Source organism: Maniola hyperantus, chromosome 9 (assembly GCF_902806685.2).
Source record: "Maniola hyperantus chromosome 9, iAphHyp1.2, whole genome shotgun sequence".
NCBI classification, from domain to species: domain Eukaryota; kingdom Metazoa; phylum Arthropoda; class Insecta; order Lepidoptera; family Nymphalidae; genus Maniola; species Maniola hyperantus.
Genome location: NC_048544.1, coordinates 9,449,879 through 9,477,722, shown reverse-complemented (window position 1 = coordinate 9,477,722; position 27,844 = coordinate 9,449,879). Strand labels below are relative to the sequence as shown.

General features: G+C 38.1%; 3 protein-coding genes across 3 annotated transcripts; 1 reads left to right on the top strand and 2 right to left on the bottom strand.

Annotated features, from left to right (window-relative positions):
- Positions 1-116: 116 nt before the first annotated feature.
- Dna2 (DNA replication helicase/nuclease 2) lies at positions 117-22,098 on the bottom strand. Its single transcript, XM_034971936.2, has 23 exons — positions 21,940-22,098; positions 21,301-21,862; positions 19,703-19,848; positions 18,750-18,886; positions 17,961-18,171; positions 17,274-17,501; positions 12,178-12,310; positions 11,345-11,504; positions 10,066-10,181; positions 9,012-9,132; positions 8,030-8,218; positions 7,673-7,773; positions 7,225-7,366; positions 6,857-6,991; positions 5,951-6,117; positions 5,167-5,272; positions 4,153-4,288; positions 3,719-3,808; positions 3,342-3,445; positions 2,767-2,950; positions 1,924-2,106; positions 1,229-1,414; positions 117-629 (listed from the first exon to the last, which is right to left on the bottom strand). Exons 1-23 carry the CDS (start codon positions 21,964-21,966, stop codon positions 429-431), a joined length of 3,765 nt encoding a protein of 1,254 aa, XP_034827827.1. The 5' UTR covers positions 21,967-22,098; the 3' UTR covers positions 117-428.
- A 175-nt stretch (positions 22,099-22,273) lies between these two features.
- Positions 22,274-27,036, top strand: LOC117985268 (18S rRNA (guanine-N(7))-methyltransferase). The gene is made up of 6 exons (XM_034971956.2): positions 22,274-22,484; positions 22,572-22,609; positions 22,695-22,873; positions 24,436-24,629; positions 26,232-26,421; positions 26,765-27,036. The coding sequence occupies exons 1-6, from the start codon at positions 22,446-22,448 to the stop codon at positions 26,953-26,955; spliced, it is 831 nt and encodes a 276-aa protein (XP_034827847.1). The 5' UTR covers positions 22,274-22,445; the 3' UTR covers positions 26,956-27,036.
- Positions 26,946-27,752, bottom strand: LOC117985269 (ATP synthase subunit C lysine N-methyltransferase). The gene has a single exon (XM_034971957.2). The coding sequence runs from the start codon at positions 27,638-27,640 to the stop codon at positions 27,047-27,049; it is 594 nt and encodes a 197-aa protein (XP_034827848.1). The 5' UTR covers positions 27,641-27,752; the 3' UTR covers positions 26,946-27,046.
- Between the last annotated feature and the right edge of the window lie 92 nt (positions 27,753-27,844).

The following is a 27,844-nucleotide window of genomic DNA, read 5'->3' as shown; positions in this document are numbered from 1 at the left end:
CCTTTCCCGCCAATAAGTTTAGAATCTACCTTTACTAAATAACGACTTTGTTTTTTTATGTAGGTACTTACTTGAAATCAAACATACGTCTTATGTGCTTAATAAAATAAAGCATATACAGTAAAAAATTAAAGTTTAATATTGTTCATTCATAATTAAAAATATTAAAGTTATTTATTCAAATGTATTATCATACCTACCCACGGATTATGCATTTGGCGTTATGCGTTTCATCAACTATCACTTAAGAATAGGTTTTTGATAATTATGTTTCATGGCTCTCTGTATTTATAGCATCGATTTTCCGATTAACTTAAGTAAAAGGTTCTTAAAATCTATGGCAATTTTCGTACGATTTGAGTTGCCAAAACATGACAAAAAGTAACTCGATAGTTGTCGACACTCATTTTAAGTAACAAGATTAATGATCACACGACAAATGTCCCATATTTTTTATTCAACCTTGCCACAGTATCTTCTTCCAAGGTCACCGTCCTACAGGATTCAATGAGTTTAATGAGAGGAGCATATCGCTGCAAAGCGCGTAAGTTTCCTATCACTATGAGCTTGTGTTTGGCGCGCGTCACACTCACGGCCAGGCGTCGTTGGTCGTTGAGGACTTCTCCATCCTGGTAACCAAATAACCTAAGGTAAGCCACATACGTTATCAACGACATCAATACCTATATCAATTATATATAATATAATTAGAAATCGATATATAGTTAACGTACATAAATAAGTACAAATCAGTTTCTTGAAAAATATTGAGCCTTATAGTTATTGTGCTCATGTTCACCATGTCACTGAATCGAATCGAATACTATGATTGTCCTCCCAATATATATATATACCTACGTATATCGGACGTAGGTATGTACATTTCTGCCGTTCGCAGAGTGAATGCGAAAGAAAGTTTTCAGACAGACAATTTCTGATATGCGGCCGGCCTTCCCACTATAATCGGTTGTTATGGGCTTCCGAGACGGTCAAGCGGCTTTCGGGAACGGAGAACGTAGATTTTTGCTTGAGCCAAGCATTTTGACTGTTTACAATGTTTACTTAGTGCTTGAGTCAAGCATTTATGCGGTAATTGATGCAATTTTATATTTTTGCTTGACGCCACGTTCGGATAATGTTCGAGATTTGAGAAATCTGCCATTTGCTCATACAAAACAAAACTACGTGTTTGACATTGTATTAAGAGCATATAGTAAAATAATCTAACCTTGGGTCGTCGTTCGTCGTTTTCAACGCACTTGGTACAAGAATATATGATGACGCTCTTGTCTCTGCCTTGGAATTGGTCCACGGTGCTGACTTCCACGTCTTTTCCAGACAAAGCGCGTCGCAATAGAGATACTTGATCCCGGTAAGGGGCTATGACGCCTATGTGCGATGGGAATACACCACCCTGAACACAAAATATGAGTTCATTTATTTTCACAAAGCATAAGCTATGAAAGTTAAAACTATTGAGCTTAGCCTCAGTTTCGGATTACCAGTATTTTTTGTAGCCTTACCAAAGTACTACCGTTTCTTTCTTTCTTCCTTCTCTCTAGGCTGGTTTCCTCACTTAAACGATGAAACGTCTGTGGTGCGTAGGTACAGTACGCGGCCGAAAGTAATGTACATCGACCTTTAAAAGGAGATAGCAGATTTGTAGAGCGTTGTCTCTGTCATTGAGACCGACAAAAACGTCATATAGGTACGAGTGACATAGATAACGCTCTACAAAACCGAAATGTCATTTTAAAGGCCGTTGTACATTACTGTCTGCCGCGTACTGTAAGTACTTTACCGTTAAGTTACCTATGACGAGTACCAATTGTTGATCACTTTAGAGTATTTTCCTGATCATAGTGTTTTTTTTTGCATTTGATCAACTATTGGTACATGGTCAGCTAGTGTATTGACCCTTACCTGTTTAAATGTTTCAACCAAATCCAAAACGACACATGCCTCATCGCTGTTAGTAAATACTTTTTCAGTATTACTCTTTGCTGTAGGAGGAATAATCGTGTTTAGGAAAACAGCGGCATTTTCGAACTCAGGACTACATGCTGTGATGAGCCATGGCGACTCATCAGAATATAGAGATATTTTCTAAAAATAAAAAAAAACATTAAAAAGGCAGCAATAAATTTCCTCTTCTATACTCAAAAGTTAAAAAAGAACTCTTAGGAATCACTTTAGTGTCAGAAACTATTATGTTGTGATACATACAGATATAAATACATTTGATACGTACATAATACATACGATCTGTTTTGAACACATGCAAAATGGGTAGTGCTAGTGGGTACTTATAGATTTTGTAAATTCAATACCCCTGTACTCAGTGCACAAAAGAGATACAAAGGAGAGCACCACGAGCCACATGAGACATAGTTTTTGTCTTTTTGTATGTTTCTAGTAATAGATCAAATATATCACAAAATATGAGCTTGCACTTTCAGGTGCGAGGTCACCACTCCTAGTACCTTAGGACCTCAATGTCTATCGGTTTTTATAAAATAATAGATGATGGCCGCGACTTCATCCGCGTGGATTTACGTTATTAAAAATCCCGTGGGAACTCTTTGATTTTCTGGGATAAGGAGTAAGTAGCCTATGTCCTTCCCCGGGATGCAAGCTATCTCTGTACTAAATTTCGTCAAAATCGGTTGAACGGATGGGCTGTGAAAAGCTAGCAGACAGACAGACATGCTTTCGTATTTATAATATTAGTATGGATAATGGATATGTGTATAATTTGTAAGATACCTGCATATCTATTTTCAATTGAGCCTGTGCAACCTTCTGGTCAGCGCATTTCAGACTGTTGTTGTAAGCTACTTTGTTAGCGACTTCCACTAAGGCCTGGTTCATACGATACTGCAGTCTTAGCGTGCATGTCACGTCATCCTTTATCAGTCTATGAAATAAGCTCTCCTCCATGCCGAGACGTCTAGAAAATTACTGATTAATTAAAAGTGCAACCTTGGAGTCAGCGCACACGGAGCAGAAAAATACTCAGTCAATTTTCATTGATAAATTAATAAGTAACTAAATCACATTCACAACTAAAATAGAATTAAAAAAGAGCGTGCAAGAGATTAACATTATTATCTCTTCTGAGAGGGAGAGAAAGTTAAGAGTTCGAGATACTCGTTTATTAAATTTTAGCTCGTAGCGCCGTACAACACTATAACACATACTACACCAATAGCGTGGTTTCAAGATTCGCCATGTACAATAAAGCTTCAGCATCTATTCAGTATAAATGAGTTAAATATGAGTTTGAATGCCAAAGGCTCTGCTCAGAGCGAGCGGCTCGAGCAGGTAATTTTAGCAGGTACCTTGCACTTTTACTCCTCACTACAGGCGGCAGTTGTTCCGGGTCTCCGACCAACACAAAGCGCTTCGCTGCAAACAAGGGACGCAAGACCGTGCATTGCAAAACCTACAACAATTAAGTTCTTTAGGTATTTTTCCGAAAGTGTGTGTGTGTGTGTGTGTTCATGTGTGTGAGTAACTGAATAATCTAAATCCACGTGGACAGCCACGAGTAAAAGCTAGTGGAACCACATTGAAGCAGGCAGTGGTGGTTTGGAGCTTTAGCGCCCACGGGCATTTTGTGACAATGTGACAAACAAAATTTCATACATACAAATATTTGCAGGTCACCTCCGAACCGCCCCCCGGCCCGGAGTCTGTGAGTTTTCTAGTAAATCACCTGTGTAGCTTCATCGACGATGCACACATCAAACGTAGTGCGCGCTAACATCGGGTGTGCGGCGCCCAGGCAAGTTACGCCGACTACTTCCTGCAATATTGGTCTTGGATTATGCAAAAAGTTAATTTTAAATAAGAGAAAATACAATGAACATGTGTATGTTTTAGGTCCTATTTCCCCCCAGTGAGTGGGACAGAAGGCGTTTACAGTATTACGCCATCCAAAGCATTCAATGCGTTATTCGTTTCTAATCTTTCGAGTAAACAAGTGATTGACATATAGGGTATGCTAGTCCATAAGTGGGACTACTGCCTCAGAACACAAAAACTTGCTCAGCCTTATTTGGGTTATATACCATAAGAATGTTAACGGTACTAAATGCCATCAAAATATAAGAGGGAAATGCAAAATCAATAAGTAACTTAATAACGCACCATAGAATCGTAGAGTTGTGCAAGTTGCTCAGTAGAATGACATTTTTGTATGAGAGTGTGTTCACACCGCGGCATCAACGCTGGTGCGACTCGACTGGCTGTGCCCAGTCGCATTACTTGGACGGATTCTGGTAGCCTGATACACAAAAGAGTAATAGTTGAAATTTAAGCCGCCAGCATAATATCATCTGAAATTATACATCTGCAGAGATTTACAATGTCTAGTATAAAATGTATGAGCAGACTGCAGAGTCTGTCCATACATTTTGTACTAAACGTACACGTACGTACTAAATGTCAGAATTTTGCTGAAAAGTTTTCCGACGGATTTTATTTTATTAGAACCACCAACAGAATTATACACATAAAAAATTTACATAATTTTTTTATAATTAAGTGCCAGGTCAACATGTAATTCCATTTACAGGCGGCCACAGGATGCAAATTTAGACGGATAAATCGTGCGGCATAACTTATTAAAAGATAATTTGATATTATGTTGTGGGCTTTAGTGTTTATTTTATTATAGTAGGTACTAGGTAGGTAAAAAAGAAGTATATAGAAGCGATCAGCTAGCCGGGATGAGGGCTTTACTATTCTTATGACTTTAATCTCATCAAATTGTACTCTCTGTATGTAATATGTTTTCATACAATGTAAGTAAAAACTAATTAATGTGGTACAGTCACCGGACTTTATAAATTACTGAAGCCAAGCTTCAATGTACGGCAGAAAGAACTCCCCGTTTTGAAGATTTTCCTGTAAGTTATTTCAAAGCAAAGGAGTTCTCATAAAAATGTTTGACGTATCTCATACTTACGAATCTTAGGCTGAGATCTATATAGTGTAATGAGACCTTGCTAAGACTGTGTCAGGAGACATAAATGCGATTCATTTTAACTTTAAGCCTGAGCAAAGTCTCTTCTTCTCTCAAAAGAGAGATCTTGGTCTTACTGTCCAAATCAGGGAATTCTTTTTGCCGTACCCCATATTGTGGGGAACTGATGTGCATACCTATTGAGCACAGTGTCAACAGCAGAGTGTGTGTGCGCGGTGACCAGTACGCGCTGCTTGAGCCCCACTAGCATTTGTATGAGCACGCTAATGGTTTGCGTTTTACCTAGGGAATCAGAAGTTTAGCTATTTAAAAAATCTGATTATTCGAACTTTGACCTAGAAAGATGACGAATTTTCTTAGGATTCTTAGGACCATAACTTTAAAATAAAGGATGATAGAATGTCATATCGACCTTTGTTACACAAACACCACTAAAATTCAAGGATCAACATTATTGGATCGATCTATAGCTACAAATTCTTATTTCCAAACTACCATGCGTTTGTCAAAGATATGATCAACACTGTACAAAAAATCTCTAAACTAAATATACCTACATAACTCTCTAACTCACTAACTCATAATTATAGCTCTAAAAGTAGTACTATTTTTCTTCACAATATTCCTTTCGAATAGGATACCTAGCACCAAGCACTAATTTTAGAAATGTCAATTCAATTCACGTTGGCCCAACATGTTAAGGGTGTAACGCAATTTATTGTCAAATAAATTTAAATTAAAAAAAATTGCGCCAAGATCCTAATACTTGCATCAAGTCTGAAGAGGTGGAAAGCCAGCTGCAAGCGGCAAGTATTCATCAAGTAGGCTTGTGCACGTCAAGTAGGTACATTCGCTAATCACGTTGGGCCAATGTTTACAAGCAGCATTAGAGATTTTGTATCAACACAAAGAAACCATTGTTTAAGTGAGAATAGTATTAGAATGAATTGGTTGACTCACCAGTTCCGGGAAGACCCTTCAACAACACGTAATGTTCGCAGGCTAAAACCTTGAGTACAGCGCGCTGTTGCTCAATATTCAGGGAGCGCATAAGCTTTGACCCCAAGCGACCAACTTCGCGGGGTAACTTAGGCACAAATTCTGGTGGTATTTGGTCTATTATTAAACTGGAAGTAAAAAATAGTGTTTCGAAGTTTCAGAATGAGTTTTGTTTATTTGTAAAGTGTTTGTAAATAATAAACATCGATATTTGATTTACACCACACAGCCACACTCCCAAATCTCATGTCTCATGTCAAGCAAACTGAGTTTATTGCCTATTACTACTACCGGGACATTGACCCATCCACAGTAGTAGGGTCGGTAGGATCAGAGGCGGATTTAAGGCAAACTAGGCACGTGCCTAGGGGCGCGAGGTTACGAAGGGACGCAGGTGATCATGTAGAGTTCCATTACCTGGCCTAACTAATTATCCCTACTAAGTAATATTTTCTTAGAGTGACCGAAACTGCCTCTTCTTTAAAATAGCAAAGTGTCACGTGATGTTCTTCTGTCGTTCACATAAATAAATATAATCGCCAACTACCAACTATGCAATGAGCCGATTCCTCGTTCTTACGAAGTTAGTAAATTTTTTGATATGGCTGTTAGAGGGGCGCCTATGAGGTGTTCGCCTAGGGCGCTCTTGACATTTAATCCGCCTCTGGGTAGGATCAAGCATGGCTGAGGTCTTAGGGGGAAGGGGTTGAGTGTCGCTTTTTTACGTAGTAATAGTGAGTATTCTGTGACACCAATAAGTCTTTCTTCTCAACGCCGAGCCCTTTACAAGTTGTCGATTACCTTTATTATGTGCTACAGCTGTCATAATTGAAGATACATAATATGAAACTACCAATTTGTACTCACGTTCTAAGCCTCAAGGCGCGGTCGCTGTCTTCCATAAGTACTCCTAAATTAGTCAAGTTTTGGACAGTGGTTGCGAAGGACTCATATGTGTCTATGTGAAACATTGTGTGTTTGTTTAGCCGACGACTCAAATCCCTGAAATTTTTTGAAATCTTTATAACCAGGCTTGTATGTGTCTATTTGAAATACTGTGTTCGTTTAGCAGACCACTCAAGTCCCTGAAAATTTTTGAGAGCTTTATAACTAGGCTTGTATGTGTCTATGTGAAATACTGTTTGTTTATCCGGAAAACTATTTTTTTCTAAATATAAGCATAGCACTTTAACAGAAGCTGCAGTATAATCTAATTCTAGAAAAAATATTCTTACCTTTCCAAAAGTATATGCAACTCCTTGCTGTTTGATATGGTAACTACTCCTGCAGCTATCCATGGACGATTGTCTATACTCACTATAGAAAATTCCCCTTCTTGAGGCCCTTTTGAAGGCTTATCCCCAATATGTGAATGTTCTACAAAGTAAATAAATATACAAATTATAATATACTAGCTGATCCCTGCGACTTCATCAACGTGGATTTAGGTTCTTGAAATTCCCGTAGGAACTCCTTGATTTTCCGGGATAAGAAAGCAGCCTATTTCACTCTCCATGTCTTTTACTATACCCATGCAAACAATCAACTCAATCCGTGGCTCCGTTACGACGTGATTAAAGGACAAACCAATAAACAAACATTTTCCAATTTATAATATGGGTAGTGAGGTAGTGATTCATAGTAATAAATTATTAGATTACTAGGTTAATAAATCGTGCGTACCTGGATTTGTGGACTCTCGTACAAAAATGTGTGCAAATCTATCGCCAGAGCTTGTGACTGATTTTAATTCCAAATTAACTGCGCATACGCCGCGTTTGGCACTGCAAATAATATTGAATTGAGAACCGTATTTCACAAAGGTACGAAATACGGTTCATTCATTTACTCATTTACTTATTCATTCAGTCATTTACTTATTTAGATAATCAGTAATGGGCCAGCTAAAGGTTGACGATGATGTCCTTACATAATATTTAAAATATTTATAATTATTAAATTGAAAACCCAGGGTTAACTTATTTAATCGACAATTTAGTAATATTACAACATTGCTAACAAAATAACTTGCAAACCCACCGTTTTTCAGCACTTTCCGTCCACAAGGCGTGCAAAGGAGAGGTAATCATCTGTCCCTTTTCCTCGAGCTTCAATAGGCTGGTCCAGTGCAGGAAATACTTGATGTGTTGTGGGGACAAGTGGCCTAATGCTTCATGTCGCAACTTTGATAGCGGGTGCGTTTCTGACACTGTGGGGCCATCTGTGTGCCTGGTATAAAATTATCGGATGTTTAAAAAAATTGCGACTTCAATATCCTTTTTTAAATTGTTTTTACTCAGATACAAGCTAACCCTTGATTGCAATCTCACCTGATGGTAAGTGATATTAAAAATATATAACTAATATTATAAATGTACAAGTGTGTATCAAATCTATCAAGATCAGGAAACCCCTAATCCACACAGTCGAAGTAGCAGGCATCAGCTAGTATAAGATACTAGATATGCCCGCAATTTCGTCCACAATTTAGATTTTTTTTAAATCCCGCGGAACTCTGATTTTCCGGGATACAATGTAGCCTACAGCCGGGATGAAAGCTATCTCTATTCCAAATTCTCAGTTGAACTGATGGGCCGTAAAAAGTTAAACGGAGAGACACATATTTATATGGATTTAACCAGTTGATCTATGTAATAAAGCGGCAGCTGTCATATAGCTGCCGTTGTTATATCGTCGAACTGAAAACTTTGTAGCCGATTCTCTAAACTAAACTAAATTAACAGGTCTAAATCTAGTGCCATCCTTTTTCGCAAGCAACACTATGAAAGGGATAGCAATAGATAGACGTGCCATTTTAGTTTAGTTTAGAGATTGTGTACAAAAGAATTAGCCACATTGTCTACTAACAAAGTTTGGTTTCGAAGCGAGCAAATTGTGCTACCGTTACCGGAATCGGCTAGTCGTCGGTGGAAAAGAGCTTACCCATATATTTCTTCTGTTGTACTGAATTTGGGATAGTTCACAAGATACACAGCAATTTACCATAGTGTGTTTAACTTACCACAAATGTAATGAGCATAGCGTAAGGTATGGGCATTTTGAGCAAGCGTTTTGGTGATGGATAGGTTCAGGCATGCTTTGTTGCAACAGCCGAGAAGCGTCCTCTATGTCTACTATTTCATCTGTTAATCAAATAAAAATATATTACACACTCACACACGCATACACACACACATACAATCATACACACACTGTTGTAATTTTATTTTATTATTGTATATACCTACATTTATTCTAACTCTATTCTGTTAAAATAGTTTAATTATAATTTTAAGTAATCTCTTTTGGCCTTCTGTTATACCTAGATTTAAATTTAAATAATAATTATGTATTTGCGCTGTTGATTACTTTCAAATAAACAAAATAAAAAAAAAAAAAAATATTGACTGACGATATACAAGTTATTCGTATCTTAAAGTTAAAAGGAAAAACAGACCCTTATAGGATCACTTTGTTGTCTGTCTGTCTGTCGGTCTGTCAAGAAACCTACAGGGTATTTCCCGTTGACCTAGAATCATGAAATTTGGCAGGTAGCTACGTAGGGCTTATATCAGACATTAGGGGAAAAATCTGAAAACCGTGAATTTGTGGTCACATCACAAGAAAAAAATTAAAATGTGTTTCGAACAAATATTGCTATTTTCGAAATTTAAAGTAAGATTGCTATATCAAGTGGGGTATCATATGAAAGGGCTTTACCTGTACATTCTAAAACAGATTTTTATTTATTTTTATACGTAGTTTTTGATATATCGTACAAAATGTCGATAAAATACGATTGTAGTACGGAACCCTCAGTGGGCGAGTCTGACTCGCACTTAGCTGGTTTTTTTAATACAAATAAACTTTTAAAAGTGCTTTGAACTTACTGGTTAAGAATGTCCTTCCTATCGAGTAGCGTAGATAGAACAATTCATGATTTCAGGTACCACCTTGGACTCGTATACACACCTATAGCCAACTTACACCAAAACGCCTTGCTAACGTTAGGTACTAGTGTGTGTGTTAGTCCAATAAGTTGGCCCAAAGTAAATAGTGCTTAAGTTTGAACTAACCAACATCAATACTCCGTGGTCCTGCCGCTAAATGTTGTACCAGTTCGTTACGCAACATCATCAAATCTCGTCTTTCAGGATATCCACAGCTCACTTCGCGAAGATCTATTCTCTCTCTGCAACCAAAAACACGAGTCTTACTCGGGCGTTGAATATGCGCAGTGAATGGATTATTATCTATCTATTTGAAGATGGTATAAAGTGAAGCAAGCGCATCCGCGCCGGTTTTTGTTGTGCCGCGCGACCACTCTTCATCTAATGTCACTATTGCTATGTCGCGTTGACTCACTTCAAGTACAGCAGCAAGCCTCGTTGCAGTGCAGTAGCGGGGTCTTCCTGCCTCTGCAAGCTGAGCATCATGCCATAGAGCACGAGTTGACCGCGATGTTCCGCCGACACTGAGGCACGACCACTCTTCATCTAATATCACTATTGCTATGTCGAGTTGACTCACTTCAAGTACAGCAGCAAGCCTCGTTGCAGTGCAGTAGCGGGGTCTTCCTGCCTCTGCAAGCTGAGCATCATGCCATAGAGCACGAGTTGACCGCGATGTTCCGCCGACACTGAGGCACGACCACTCTTCATCTAATGTCACTATTGCTATGTCGAGTTGACTCACTTCAAGTACAGCAGCAAGCCTCGTTGCAGTGCAGTAGCGGGGTCTTCCTGCCTCTGCAAGCTGAGCATCATGCCATAGAGCACGAGTTGACCGCGATGTTCCGCCGACACTGAGGCACGACCACTCTTCATCTAATGTCACTATTGCTATGTCGAGTTGACTCACTTCAAGTACAGCAGCAAGCCTCGTTGCAGTGCAGTAGCGGGGTCTTCCTGCCTCTGCAAGCTGAGCATCATGCCATAGAGCACGAGTTGACCGCGATGTTCCGCCGACACTGAGGCACGACCACTCTTCATCTAATGTCACTATTGCTATGTCGAGTTGACTCACTTCAAGTACAGCAGCAAGCCTCGTTGCAGTGCAGTAGCGGGGTCTTCCTGCCTCTGCAAGCTGAGCATCATGCCATAGAGCACGAGTTGACCGCGATGTTCCGCCGACACTGAGGCACGACCACTCTTCATCTAATGTCACTATTGCTATGTCGAGTTGACTCACTTCAAGTACAGCAGCAAGCCTCGTTGCAGTGCAGTAGCGGGGTCTTCCTGCCTCTGCAAGCTGAGCATCATGCCATAGAGCACGAGTTGACCGCGATGTTCCGCCGACACTGAGGCACGACCACTCTTCATCTAATGTCACTATTGCTATGTCGAGTTGACTCACTTCAAGTACAGCAGCAAGCCTCGTTGCAGTGCAGTAGCGGGGTCTTCCTGCCTCTGCAAGCTGAGCATCATGCCATAGAGCACGAGTTGACCGCGATGTTCCGCCGACACTGAGGCACGACCACTCTTTAACTCTAATGGTACAATTGCTGTTTTCGGATCTGCAAGTTGATGGAAACTATTATTACTTACTAGCTTATGCTCGCGACTTCGTCCGCGTGGACTACACAAATTTCGAGCCCCTATTTCACCCCCTTAGGGGTTGAATTTTCAAAAATCCTTTCTTAGCGGATGCCTACGTCATAATAGCTATCTACATGCCAAATTTCAGCCCGATCAGTCCAGTTTGAGCTGTGCGTTGATAGATCAGTCAGTCAGTCACCTTTTCCTTTTATAGGTATATTTAGATTGGGATCGAGTAGCTTCTATCAAACCATACGGCGACGATTGAGCTTGGTTTTTCTTTCGGAACTTAGAAGTTTCAATTGATACATTGCAACACAATAGGTATATACAAAATATGTGTTTAGAATTAGAACACAATCACTCGAATAATTTTTGAAAAAAATGTGTGTGTAAGGCCCTCTAAATTTGGGATGACAAATATTTGTCGATTTGTGGAAAATGCATGTCATAATTTGAAAATTTTGAGCACAATATTGCCTTTTCAAATATTTTTTTTACATTCTATGTTGTCTTAAACTTTTTTTTAGTACGAAGGCTTGCACTTGCCTGCAGTCACATCTCCAGTGATGCAGCCTAAGATGGGGTACGCCTGCCTAATTGGTGCCACACAAGAATTCGGGTTGAAAGCAGTCAATTTACTATCCTTACCTGTACGATCATGTATTGACACCTGTAAAGTGGCGTCAATCTTTCCTTTCAAGCCCAGTTGGGGACAGCAAACATTTTCTTCTATATCCAACACTTTTTCAATTTTTCCATTCCAACTACGTTTGACAGTTTGCTAAAAATGTATGAAAGTATAGTACGTCACAGATCAAGATGGCAATCAGAGAGGGAACGCGCCCCGCATACCCGGACAGCCCCCGCGCAGGCGAGCGCTGTAACGTGCGGGTGTGCAGGGCGTCCCCCCGCCTCATACCCCAATTGCCATCTCGACCTGTCGCGTACTTGTTAGAATAAATACTTCTTCGTAGGTATTAGGTTTATTTATAAGCTCAATAATAAAAATGTCATTCTCTTTTGTTTGCTGTTCACATCAACATGTCAACTAAATAAAAACTGACTATTTTCTTTTAACAATTGGTAGTTGAATCAACTACCAACAGGTTATGGGTCATAGCATAGCATACAGTATCTAAGGAAATCGTGATGGAAACGAGAGATGTTGAGAGATCGCAAAGTTCCCATATGTCAGGTCTTCCAAGTATGGAAAAATTGGACGGTAGTACGAATTATGGAACATGGAAGTTCCAAATGGAACTACATCTAATTCATGAAGACCTTTGGGAATACACAGCGACAACACCAAGTGCTACCGATGTACAAGGTATTAAAAAGGATCAGAAGGCTAGAGCAAAAATCTGCTTAACGCTAAAACCACACTGTTTAATTCACGTTCGTCAATCAAAAACGGCAAAGGAGTGCTGGGATGCCTTGTGCTCAACTTTCGAAGATCGAGGCGTAAATAATCGGTGCTATTTACTGGGCAAACTGGTTAGTCAGAAACTCAGTATGTACGAATCTTCACAAAAATATGTAACTGAGATCATGAGTATCGCTCAAAAACTGAACGATATAGGAAAAGAGCTGGACGACGAGTTGTTAGCAGCGCTCATGTTACAAGGTTTAGGAGAAAAATACGCACCTCTACGAATGGCAATGGAAAACAGTAATATAGTACTAACTACTGATTACGTAAAAATGAAGCTTCTACAATTGGAGAAGAAGGAGCAAGGCGACAATGAGGAGCCGTCTACGAGTGCCTTAGTAGAAAAACAGAAACAAACAACAACAGAAAATACTGAAATGTTTCATTTGTAAAGGACACCACAAAGCAATAAATTGTCCATCTAACCCATCGAAGAAGATGACGAACAATAATGGTCATCAAGTCAATTTCACTGCATTATCTACTACAGAGAGTTCATGCAAAGGAGAGTGGATCCTTGATTCGGGCGCGTCATCTCACATGACTTGTCGCAAGGATTGGTTTAGAAACTATGTAGAGCTAGAGAAGCCTGTACAAGTTACATGCGCGAACGGGAGTAGAATAAATGGAGAAGGTCGTGGTGATGTATGTTCGGCTAGAGAGTTAGAGTTTACGGTGAGTGAAGCTTTGTATGTACCGGATTTAACTGTGAACTTATTGAGTGTAAGTACGTTAGTTAATCGTAAAGGTATTGTAGTAGTATTTTCAAAGAGAGGTTGTGAGATGTATGCAGAGAATGATTGTGAGATAAAAGGTTCTGGGAAAAAGATGTGCGAGGAAGAGAGAGGGATCTATAAATTTAGATCAAAACCTTGTACATATAACTCGTATGTTTCAGCTTTGAACACAATTGTTGATAATAGTTTTAGATTATGGCATCAGAGACTCGGTCATCTAAGTTTTAACTATATGAAGATGTTGAGAGACGAAATGGCTGAAGGTATTAACTTTAAGGATCCCGAAGAAGTACAATGCGTTTCGTGTCTGAAAGGTAAGCAGACTAAGCTACTTTTTCCAAAGAAGAAGGCGAAGCGAGCTACTGAACTTCTTGAGTTAGTACATAGTGATGTTTGTGGACCTATAGAAACTCCGTCATTCTCAGGCAAACGATATTTTATTAATTTTATTGATGATAAAACAAGAAAAACCTTCGTTTATTTTTTAAGAGAAAAAAGTGAAGTTTTTTCTATGTTGGTTGAGTTTAAGATTTTAGCTGAATCACAAACTGGCAGAAAGCTTAAAATTATTAGAACCGACAACGGGACCGAGTATGTCAATAAAAGAGTTAGTGAGTTTTTAAAACAAAATGGTATTGTTCATCAGCTAACTGTGGACTATACACCAGCTCAAAATGGAGTGAGCGAGAGAGCCAATCGAACGATTGTGGAACGAGCAAGAAGTATGCTTGCTGAAGCAAACTTACCAAAAGTGTATTGGGCGGAAGCTGTTCAAACGTCTGTTTTTCTGAAAAACAGATCACCTACACTGGCGGTTAAAGGAAAGACTCCAGAAGAAGCCTGGACTGGAAGGAAAATAAATTTGAGTTTTCTGCGTATTTTTGGGAGCAAAGCATACATGCACATTCCAGATGAAAAGAGGAAAAAGCTTGATCCGAAAAGTTTGGAGTTAGTTTTTGTAGGTTACTTCGAAACAACAAAGGGTTATCGTTTATTAGACCCGAAAACTCATAAGGTATACAAATCTAGAGATGTTGTATTCTTCGAAAACTCTAAAGATATCGACACATCTAAAAATGAGGAGAGAGTAGTTGAGGAAGTAATAATACCTCTAGGGAATATAGAAGAACCGGATGTGCAGGATATACCCACAATACCAGAAATACCAATTAGTTCAGAAGAAGTTATTCAGATGGAGAATGATATAGAGACGAGAGAAGAACCTGGATCTGGGGTTATAGAGAGTAATCCAGAAACAGAAATGGAGAACGTTGATGAAGGTAGGAGATATCCTTTAAGAGAACGTACACCTACAGTGTTCAAAGATTGTATTCTATATCATACAGTAGCAGTAGCTAGAGATGAGCCACTGACTATAGAAGAAGCCTTGTCTAGAGAAGACAGTCACATGTGGAGAGCTGCAATTCAGGAGGAGATGAAGGCTTTAAAAAAGAATAACACGTGGACTTTGGTGAAGCCACCTGAGAGAAAATGCAACATAGTAGATTCTAAATGGTTATTAAGAATTAAAGAAGACGCGGGAGGAAAAAGATATAAAGCTCGCTTAGTTGCAAGAGGCTTCAGTCAGAGAAGAGGCATTGATTACTTCGAAACTTTTGCGCCCGTGGTCAGGCACAGTTCGTTAAGGTTACTAATAGCTTAGAAAGCTAAACTAGGACTTCATATAGATCAAATGGATGTGAAAACGGCGTTCTTAAATGGACATCTTGAAGAGGAAGTATATATGAACCAACCTAAAGGCTTTGAAGAGCAAGGAGATTACATCTGTCGTCTGAACAGGGCATTATATGGTTTAAAGCAAGCTCCTAGAGCATGGAACAAAAGACTCAATGAGACGTTAAAAACTTGGCTTTCATAGATCCAAAAATGAATCATGTGTTTATTACAGAGGTGACAAGCAAAAAATTATCATACTTGCAGTGTATGTAGATGACATACTTATTTTTTGGAATGAAGAGCAAGAAATGAAGAAGGTTAAAGAAGAGCTAACGTTGAATTTCGAAATGAAAGATTTGGAAAGCGCTAAACTACTGCTTGGAATTAACATAACACAGGAGAAAGATGGGATAAGTCTTGACCAAGAAGATCACATAGGGAAGTTATTACATGCATATAGAATGGAAGCTGCTAAACCAGTGACCACACCTTCGGTTCAAGGGCAGAGGTTAGAGAAACCTGGACCAGATCATGTATCACCTAATGTACCTTATCAAGCATTAATTGGCTCACTTTTGTATGTTGCCGTGTGCACGAGGCCAGATATAGCACATACAGTGAATAGTCTGAGTCAGTTTAACGAGTGTTATGATGATTGCCATTGGATAGCATTGAAAAGAGTTCTCCGATATCTAAAAGGAACCAAATCGTTAAAACTTAAGTACTCTAGAGAAGCGGTACAGAAATAATGGATTGTGGGATACGCAGATGCCGACCACGCCGGAGACCGAGATCGCAGGTCATACTCGGGATCAGTTTTTCTGTGCCAAGGAGGAGCTATATGCTGGAATAGTCAGAAGCAGAAAACAATAGCATTATCTACTGCAGAGTCATTGTCGGAGGCTGCTAAAGAGGCTGTATTTCTTCGACGGTTCATGGCTGAACTAACACGGAAACCTTGTGAAGCGATAACTCTATACACTGATAGTCAGTCAGCTATGGCTATCGCACAAAACCCTGTACACCATCAACGTACTAAGCATATAGATGTACGATATCAGCTTATTCGAGAAGCAATAGAAAATGGTGAGATTTCTCTGATATATAAAGAAACCTCACGTATGGTTGCAGATGTGTTAACGAAAGGATTGATGAGAGGTAAATTTGAATGGTGTGTAAGAGGAATGGGATTAGATGATGCATGAATAATGAGTATGTAAATCAGAATGAGTAAGTGACGAGCTTATGAATATAAGGAGGAGTATTAGAATAAATACTTCTTCGTAGGTATTAGGTTTATTTATAAGCTCAATAATAAAAATGTCATTCTCTTTTGTTTGCTGTTCACATCAACATGTCAACTAAATAAAAACTGACGAAGAATATCCTTACGTATTTTCTTTTAACAATTGGTAGTTGAATCAACTACCAACAGTACTATATTGGTTGGAGGTCTTTTGCCGGTGGCGCTGACTGGTGGACGCCACTGATGGGCAAGTCGAGCCACTAGTCGCGGCCTTTAGTCGCAGCCACTGTTGGCTATACTCCATCCACGGAAAGAAGTTAGTATAGGGCTCTCTCTGTTACGTAATTCCATACAAATTATATTGACGAAATCTCAGTGGGCGTTAACCATTTTGATACACCAACCAATTACAAGAGTAAATATGTTTTCGAATTGAATTTCGAATAATTTTTGAAACACGAATGGGATTGCTCGTCAAAATCAGCTAAGCGGATAGGCCGCGAAAAGATGACAGATAGACACAATTTCGCTTATAATATTAAAATGTAAGTAGGTATAGATTCCGGTAGATTTGTCCCCAGCATGAACCGAACAATAAAAGAAAAATACAAGTGTTACACAATTACAATGTTAAGAAACTACAACAGTTACTTACCGACGATTTGACACTCGACGCTAAATAAGTCTGCATAAAGTCAGTAAGAGGTTGTATGTACATCAGTATGTTCGATCGCGCCTCCGTCTCGGATATTCCCGCGTCGTACAACATTTGTATAGACTCCTTTATCAGTTTATCCGCTTCAGCGCCCAGTTCTGATGTGTTTGTTATATTTTGTGTGAGAGATTTTTGCACTAGCTCGTGAACAAGTATACCTATGGTCATCTGAAAAGATAAAACGAAAGTTACTTAGGTAAATATTACTTTGGATAAAATGCTTTTATACTATAATGGCAAGCGAGAGTGAAATAAAGCTACAGTTGTAAACAAAGATATGAATTTTTAAAGATTGGCTAGAACACCTTAACAAACTACAACCCCCCCCATGAATGAGTTGTAGTGCTAATTACATTTAGTTATTAACTTATATTTACGTGGCAAGCATACAAAACTATAGCTCTCTCACTTGCACCTATTAGGCACAGTACCCGCCAGAAACAACAAACTTAGAAAACCATGAGACTGACAGCTTGTCAGAAACAAAAGTCGCATAAGTATGAGTAACAGAGACGACGCTCAACGAGGCCGGAGCTGTCGATTATCTCTTTCTAAAGTTCGATGTGTAATCTTTCCTGCCAGGTACTGTACTACTAGCGAAAACACAAAATGTAAAAGATTGACTACCGCAGAATTAGCAGAGTCGATCCCCCGCCATCGCTCCTGTAGCACAGCCTTCCGCTTACAGAAAACTCCAGCCACGACGCTCGTGCTAGACACCAAGTGGTCGGGCCTTAGCGCCAACAAGCCTGAGCTATTGTTAACGGTGTAACTACCCAAGGCGTCGCGAGTTGCAAGCACGCTAACTATTTCACCCGCTTCCAATGGTGTGTTTAACCTGCAAGCCAATTCGCGTTGAATCATCATCTCAAATCATTACTGATCCACTAACCACCTGAAACTAGTGGTTAAGACGTCCGCCTTCTTTTCGGGAGGGTCGGGGGTTCAATCCCAGGCACGCATCTCTAACTATTCGAAGTTATGTGCGTTTTTAAAACAAATATCACTTGCTTTAATGGTAAAGGAAAACATCGTGAGGAAACCGGCATAACTAAGAGCTCTCCTTAATGTTTTCAGTTTCACAAATTTCAAACCCCTATTTTACCCCTTTAGGAGTTGAATTTCCAAAAATGCTTTCTTAGACATAACAGCTGTCTGCATGCCAAATTTCAGCCTGATCCATCCAATAGTTCAAGTTGTGTGTTGATAGATCAGTCAATCAGTCTAGTCGGTCAGTATAGATGTAAAAACCAAATAGGAGTATGAGTTTAATAAAAAGCTAGTAGTTTTTCTATACCCTTTTCATGGTAGTCCACCTCCATCTTCCATTATCACTTACCACATGAACTTGTCATGTATCTGGGCTATCTGTTATTGGCTAGCAAAAATTATTATCAAAAATCACTTTACGCTTACCAGGTTCCCTCAACAAAACAAGTGCCTCTATTGTTATCATCATTTTTAAGTTTGAGCTCAAGTTTACAATTATGTCTCTTCACAGACAGCACCTTACATCTCTGTATCACACTTAGATCCAAGTCTTCTTTAATGTCCTGTACAAAAACATCAATAAAATACAGTACGCGGCCGAAAGTAATGTACATCGACCTTTAGGAGATAGCAGATTTGTAGAGCGTTGTCCCTGTCGTTGAGACCGACAAAACGTCATATAGGAATGAATGACAAGAGACAACGCTCTACAAAGCCGAAATGACATTCTAAAGTCCAGTACATTACTTTTGGCCGCGTACTGTAACCAAGCTTAGCTTAGACTTTAAGAGAGTGGATAATTGTCCAACAATGGTTCACATTTTACCTGTACATACCTACATCATCATCATCATCATGATTAACCCATAGTCAGCCCACTACAGAGCACGGGTCTTCTCTCAGAGTAAGAAGGGTTTAGTTAGGTATTTAATTATTTTAAAAACGCATGACTTCGACAAGTTAGAGGTGCGTGCCCGCCCTGAATCGAACCCCCGACCTCCCAAAAAGAAGGCGGAAGTCTTAACCAATAGGTTCAACATATGCAATTTATTTAAAAATATTGTTCCTATCACATCCTAGCTAACTTCTAATCGATGCTGCACGGCAGCGCCTTGCTCCATACAAATCAATATAAAATATATTTGACGCGCCGCGCGGCTCAAGTGCGCTTTGCTTCATACTAACGCATTTATAAACTATATTTGACACACCGCGTCGCGTCGCGCAGCGCAGCGTACCTAAGTGCATTTAGATCTTAATGCATTCTGATGAAAAACAGCGTAAGAGAATATTTTTTATGTTATTGGAAAACGAAATGGGATATTAATCATTTTTAACATGCCTTAAACTTTAAAAAAAGTTGGTTGTGAAACAATTACCCCGTCAATATCAAGTTCCCAGTCATCAAACATATGGTTTTCTATACATTCAAGCACTTTGGCCGTGGACCCACTCTTTGATGGCGACTGAACATCACATATTTGACTTCTTAATGTGCTAGATTTTGGTGAAACACTTATTGCTGCTGTAAGTTGAAAGATGATTGAATATTAAACTTCATTTAATTTGCCTTAGGGTAGGCCCGCACTGCAAAAGGGGTTTGAATATTTTAGTATGGAGCCTGCTAACTACATGTCCACCATTTTTTTTTCCAAAATATTAGCCACACACAAAACCCGCATAAATCGATAGCTGGTATCAATACAAATAAGTATTGTATAAGACAAAATCGCCCAAAGTGTCACGTTTTCAAGTTATAAGCTACCAAAGTCGTATTGGTGGCTAGACTGTTATTTATTATTTATTTTTATATCTTATTAGAACGGCAGTGCCACTTACACTAACTAGATGATTAATAATAAATTTAAATACAAATAAAGGTACAAGAAACAAGACACAAAATACAAAACGATAAAAGATTAAAGGATTTTGAATATGTACGCTGAGAACATTGAATGACATATTCATGCAATGCTCTCAGCGTACTTCAGTAACTCCCGAACCAGTATTATAGACCCATCATTAAATGGGTCCCATTGAGCATTATTGCTTGCGCTTGTGCTTGAACGATGCTAATGAACGGGGTATAGGTGACATAGATCTAGCAACAGTGCGATGATGTGGGACCACGAAAAGTTTATTTTTTCGTGGACAAAGATTACTATTGGATTCACGGACAGGTATGCGACACAGTTGGTCATGAAGTTCTGGAGCATTAACATCTCCTTGCAAAATTTGACACATAACTGATGACTCCACCAGTACAACTTTGATAGCTTATATCTGCGAGTTGCTGCTGCTGCGAGTTGACATTTCCACGGTTATTTGGGTGAGGATCGGTTGCTTCCTCGTTTATCGTCGCAGCAGCGCGCCTTTGGCTAAGCGCGGTCTCTCTACTGAAGGAGCTGTTACAGCGAGAATGCGCTCAAGAACACTCATTTCCTTTAAAATAATTTCAACCATATTTCAAAATAAATAATTTGAGTACAAGTTTATAAAAACAAAGCAGCCATGCCTCAGCGCCACTCCGCTGTTTGTAGGATTACACTATACATAGTAGGTGTGGATGTAAATAGACGAAGCTGAAACCTCCCATCAAGGTACATAGGAAGCCATTATGTACTGTATGCGTATTTCTCTTATCCTGAAGTATGGGCCGTGCCTTGCACCTCACATGCACATCTGTTCCACTTCCTCACCATATGCCAAGTGTCCACTGGAGGTGGCTTCTCTAATCCATTATCACTCTGCAGTGTGTGGTTTGTAGAAGCAAGACGACAGTAATATGTCTATACATTTCATCACCAAGTAAGACATCATAAATTCCCAAAAACTTTAACAAGTATTGAAGACAGCACCTACATTTGTAAAGCCACATGTCCTGTGCCAATAAGGTTACCATAGTTTTATTATAAATATGATACTAAGTATGTTATAAAAAATCTTGGAGAATAAACTTCGCATTGATCTTACTTACCTTTTAGATTTTTCTTGGGTGATGTATAATGTACCCCATTACTTGAATTTGCTATACAATTATTATCAATTTCTTCGATGTTGTAATTACAGCAATTTTCTTTTTCATGTGATTTATTACTTTTTCTAGGACTAGATTGCACTTTCGATACACTAGAATGATTCTCTTGTGTTTTGTTTAGGTAAACAGAATTAAGGCACAATTTATCCTGTTGACTATTAAACTTTGTTGATTCTTCTTCATTATCAACAAATAATTTCTTGGTGACGTCCTTTCTAGGTGAACTTTTTATGGTGGTGTTAGTGTTTTCAATATGTATCTCATGACCATGATTATTGTCTATTTTAATCTTTTTCACTGAACTATCACATTTTGTACAGTCTTTTTTGATATTGACATGAACTACTTGTGCAGGAGAATCAGCTTTCCTTTTAGATGTCTTAGTTGTTTCTTTTGTTTCTGAATCTTGATGCTTAACCGGTGATATCTTTTCTTGACTACATGGAACTGATTTGAAAAATTGGGTAATCGCTTTTTGATTCTTTACTTGACTACTCAGCGTCTGGAAAAGACATTTCAATGTAATAATTATTCGACAATAATTCAGAAAGATTTCAAACAATATTTTTAAAATGTTACCTTTTTTAAACTAAGTGCTTTGGGCATTTTTACCGATATTTGACTAACTTAAAATAAAACAACAAACAAATTCACATCATACATAATTACTATTTTAATCAAATAAAAATCACAGATACCCTCATTTCATGTCACAGATTAATGGGGATACTTGTTCCATGTATCCATGATTTCCATGTAAACTAAAAATAGGTAAATGTTTCCCGCGTTTCGTTTGATAAATTGAATGACAATAGATTGACAGCTTACTTCTTATTTGACAGGATAATGACAGCGGCCAGATGACAGACCAGACTATAACCCTTTTTTAAACTTACTTTACAGCCTTGGCGAAGGTCTTTCTGATGTAGTGTGGACAATAGTCTGAGTGTGACAAGAAATTATCATAAGAGAATCATAAACTCTTGCCTCTTTGATTTGTTTTGAAACCAATTTAAGCATGTTTAATTTGGTTAGAGTGCTTCTAGGAAAAATATATATAAAAGCTATATATTTGTAAAATTAAGATGTCTAAAAGACCAGAACATCAAGCTCCACCAGAACTTGTAAGTTTTAAACAATTTTGTTTGTTTTTGTTAAAATAATAATCGGTCCTAGACTTCTTTCATTATTCATTGCTTATTTATTTGCAGTTTTATAACGAAGATGAAGCTAGAAAATATACACAAAAGTAAGGTGGCAATTTAATTAATTATTTATTAATGAGGTTCTTAACTACTTAGGCCCAGATTGATACCAAATTGTTTCTTTTCCAGCTCACGAATAATAGATATTCAAGCGCAAATGACTGAGCGATGTATCGAGCTTTTGGTTCTACCGGAAGATACTCCGTGCCTTCTACTTGATATCGGCTGTGGATCAGGCCTTTCCGGTTCTGTACTCGAGGAGTATGGACATATGTGGATTGGTTTAGACATTTCGCCTGCTATGCTAGGTAATTTATTTCTCTCTGTGCATCATATTCCTCATTGCCGAAAACCGTGACCCCTTCCCCTTAGTCACATAATGGTAGGAGTATTTCTGGGATGGTAATGTGGTAGTTTTTCAGATCTTTTCGCATAATACTCTACTAAAACAATGTTCGCTTTTGCTCTAAGTTATTACAGCTGTTATTATCAGATGTTAGTGATATAATAACTGGTTGGCCTGAGTTATTATCAAGATTACGACTTAACATTCTTTCCAAGGCATGGCAAAAATAAAAAAAGCCAAATTTGGACCTCCTAAGTCAGTCCTATCCACTGACTTGGGTCAATGTTGCTTAATAGTCGCAATCAATTAATATGCATTGTCACAACGAGGCCAACATTCCCTTAATTAATTAAGTACTAGTAAAATACGCATACAGGCTGGTTAAAAACAGGCATATTTTATTGTATAATTTTTTTTACAATTATGCTGGGAAATATTACCAAGACTTAATATTGGTTGACATTCCTAACACTTATACAGAAAGGACTGGCTTTTCGGGTGATTGACTTTAGGGTCCAGATCTGTCCATTATCTGTTCTCACTTCTCAATTCCTCAGAGAGCATTATAAGCTAGCACTAACACCTGATAATAATCATTTATAACACACCTTATAATAAACATTTTATTCACTCAGTTACTATTTATGTATCAAGTTTGGGAGCCCAATGCAAAATTATCAATTGTTTGTAAAGATGGGCGTTATTGGCTATTTACGGCAACGGTTAATCAACAGTTACTTAGTTTCAATACCGATATTGTTAACCGTTGCCGAATATCGGTATCAGAGTTGTGTTTCAACTAATTTAATATGCGCAACGCGCAGCGGTTTACGTAGTAGTAACTAAGCTAGCTGCCGTATCAATACCGTCTGTATAGCTAGCGCGCGCATATTCACTAAAATAAAACCAATTTTACTTTCATGAATATCGTGAAGTAATGATAACCTTAAGTTCATAGCAGTAAAGTTTAATTTGATCATTGACATAGGTCAAACTATAGTGGACGCCTGCACGAATAGTTTGCCACAGTCCAGTTAACCACAAACATTTCATGAAGATTGATAAACCAAAGAGGACCTTATCTCTATTACTCTAAGGCTAACTGTATTTAGAATGATAGATCAAAGTGTAATGGACAAGTACTTGTACAGTTAAGCCTTAGCGTAATAGAGATAAGGTCGACTTTGGTTTACCAAGTTCTTAGTTACTAAGCCGGTAGCCAATAACCGCTCCTTCTCAGCTTTCAGTGAAAGAAAGAAAGAGAAGGCATAATTATTGCGTTTCTAGTTACCAAAAAACCAAACAATGCATTGTCAGTTGCCAGTTGGCAGCGTTGCGTTGTCAGGTGGTTCGTCATAGATGATAACTGAAAACCGTTGCTAGCTACGACAATAACGCTACGGTACGCTATAGGCACGGCAGCGGTTTTCAGTTAAGTTAAGCTATAGCGGACACATGTCTAATTGTTTGTAGGAAACAGGATCCACTAGTACAAAAATTATTTTTTGCTATTGTTTTTAACAGATGTTGCTTTAGACAGAGCTACAGAGGGTGATTTAGTCCTTGCTGATATGGGCGAGGGAATGCCGTTCAAAGCTGGCAGTTTTGATGGAGCAGTCTCAGTGTCTGCCTTACAGTGGCTCTTTAATGCAGATAAAAAATCACACCAACCAGTCAAAAGGTTATACAAATTCTTCAGTTCTTTATATGCATCATTGGTAATTAATTTGATTTAATTTGCAACCCTCTTGGCTTTAGTTTTAAGATTACATAATTAATTATCACCATTACTTTATTACCTTACAAATAATATCCAACAATAGACAATCAAAAAGTGTACAATGTTACCTATTTTAAATAAATGATTTGACTTCAATTATATCTATTTAAATAGAATTCCTTTATTATTATTTAATTTGATTCCTTAAAACACAAAGCTATCTGGGAAACTCTAAAGAATCAAGGTGTACACAACAAATACATCAACTTAATAAAAAACATATACAAGAACAGTATGTCGAGAGTACGCTTAGAAAGTACAGGGGAATGGTTTAAAATAAATAAAGGTGTTAGACAAGGTGACCCGCTCTCACCTAAACTATTTGCAGCCACACTAGAGAACGTTTTCAAAAACTTACACTGGGAATCATTTGGCATCAATATAAATGGCGTCAAGCTCAATCATTTAAGATTCGCTGATGACCTAGTCATTTTTGCAGAGGATGTTAAGACTCTAGAAATAATGTTACAACAATTAGCTTTCGAAAGTGGAAAAGTAGGGCTTACCATGAATACATCTAAAACAAAGATTATGAGTAACTCAAAGAAGGACAAAATATACGTCAACGATTTAGAAATAGAATATGTTGATGAATACGTGTATCTAGGTCAAATTATATCACCAAATGATCAAACAAACAAAGAAGTAGACAGACGAGTCTGTAACACATGGAAAAGATTTTGGTCTCTTAGGGACATAATGAAAAACAGAGATATACCAATGGCAGCCAAGAGCAAATTACACAATACTTGTATCTTGCCGTGCATGATCTACGGATGCCAAACGTGGGCTCTGACAAAAAGAAACATGGAAAAACTGGAAACATGCCAACACGGAATAGAAAGAAGTATTTTGCATACTAGGAGGAGTGATAGGCAGAGACTAGTCACCATTAGAGCCAAAACAAAAATTTATGATGTAAAAAGGAAAATAAGAGAACAAAAATGGAGATGGGCCGGTCACATGGTAAGAAGCAAAACACAAAAGTGGACCGATGATATAACAGATTGGTACCCAAGGGATGGTAAACGTAAAAGGGGACGGCAACATCTCAGATGGGCAGATGACATTAAGTCTGTAGCAGGGGCTACATGGCAGAGAAAAGCCAGAGATAGAACAATTTGGAAGGGAATGGAGGAGGCCTATGTCAGAAGACACTGAGGCGTTAAAACGGCTACCGAAAACGCAACTTGCTATTTATATACTTACTAGATTAATAATATGTAATTGTTTAAAATAACAAATTGTAAATTGTGAACCCTCAGAATAATAAAGGCTTATTTATTTATTTATTTATTTATTTAAATAGAATTCAAAATTTTAATGTATTTTCATGTTGTATGTGGTAGATGGTAATAAATTATAAATGTAGTTACCTACTTAAACATTGTCAAACAGTTACATTTAGCTTTACTTTATTTAAATAAATTACTTCTATGGTACTGTCAATGGAAATTTACAAAATTTATTCCCACTTAATTGAATTATTATGTTCATTTACATGTTGTATAATATAAAGAATCTTTATTTTTGTTTTTAGTCAAGGTCAGCAAGAGCAGTGTTTCAGTTTTATCCAGAGAATGAAAGTCAGTTAGATCTGCTAACAACACAAGCTATGAAGGCAGGTTTCTATGGGGGTGTTGTTATAGACTACCCAAACTCTGCCAAAGCCAAGAAGTTCTTTCTTGTACTTATGACTGGAGGAGCTGCACCATTGCCACAAGCCCTAGGTATGGCATTACTTAGAACCCTAGAGCTTTTCCAGCAACATTGAGTTAAAGTGTTTAAATCTCAGAATAGATAATAGATATAAGTGGTAAAGGTGTGTGGTGATCTTGCCAGTGGGCAGATGACTAGTAAAGCATCAGTATACATTATTGTAAAAACAAACTTATTTCAGTTTATGTTGCTTATGATGCTAAAGGCTAGTTGGATATTTCTAGCTCTAAACCAATGACACACTGTCCCAACATAATATACCATTTCTATTACTTTATTACCTTATTGTATCTGTGATTCAGAGATGTCATTGTATTATACATGTAAATGAGTAACCTGTACCATGTCTTTCAGGCACGGAAGAAAGTGATAACTCATTACAAGTAAAATATGCTAGAAGAGAAGCATCAAAAGGAGCCAGAGGTAAACCTTTGAAGAATACAAGAGCTTGGCTTCTTGAAAAAAAAGAAAGAAGAAGAAAACAGGGAAAAGAAACAAAACCAGACACAAAATACACAGGAAGAAAAAGAAGTGGTCGATTTTAACATTTCTACTTATAAATTTATCTAAATAAATTTATTTTAATCTATAAATCATACTGATATAAATTAATATAAACTAAGTAATAGGTAGTTATTATCTTTTTACAACATATTTCCAAACTGTGTCCACACCATGCCCTATAGTTTCAACTGGTCTGATGTTAGGCAAAGGAAATCTACAAGCAACCACCACTGTGTCATCTTTAACTTCCAGTAACAACTTCTTTTCAAAATCTTTCATCATTTGTTCTACGCCAAATATTACTATGTTATTGTATGGCATCAAGTCAAACGCCCATAGATTTTGTCTGTAAAACTTTGTGTTCCGATATTGGCGGTTGGCAAGTGCTGCAATTTTAGAGAAATAAACTAAAACCGGATTTAGTTCTACACCTTCAGCTTTAAAACCAAGTTTAGCAGCTGTGAACACAATTCGTCCATCGCCAGACCCGACATCCAGTAGTCTTCCACTTCTACCCTTAAGGGCTCTAGTGACTCCTGCTAACTGATCAGTAGTAGCTGGTACATAGGGAAGGCAAACTTTTCTAAAGGCGGGTGAAACAAAGGGTATACAAACAATGCTCATTCCTATTGCTAAACCACCCGTAGTATATATCAAAGTTTTCCCAAGCATTGACAGTTTAGAACTATTTCGGATTTCTGTATCTAAATTAGATTGAAAATCCATTTTCTGACAGTTTACACCATATTCATTGTATCATGGGATAATTTCTGATTTTTTTGTTTAGATTTAATTTTTAGGTTAGGTTATTTAAAAATTGACTTTTTTCAACTGGATTTATCATTTATGCTCTAGCCATAGATTATCTACTAGCTCTAGCTGTAGGTTCTAGTCTTTCTGAGCCTTGGACATAGACTATTGTGCCGGTAG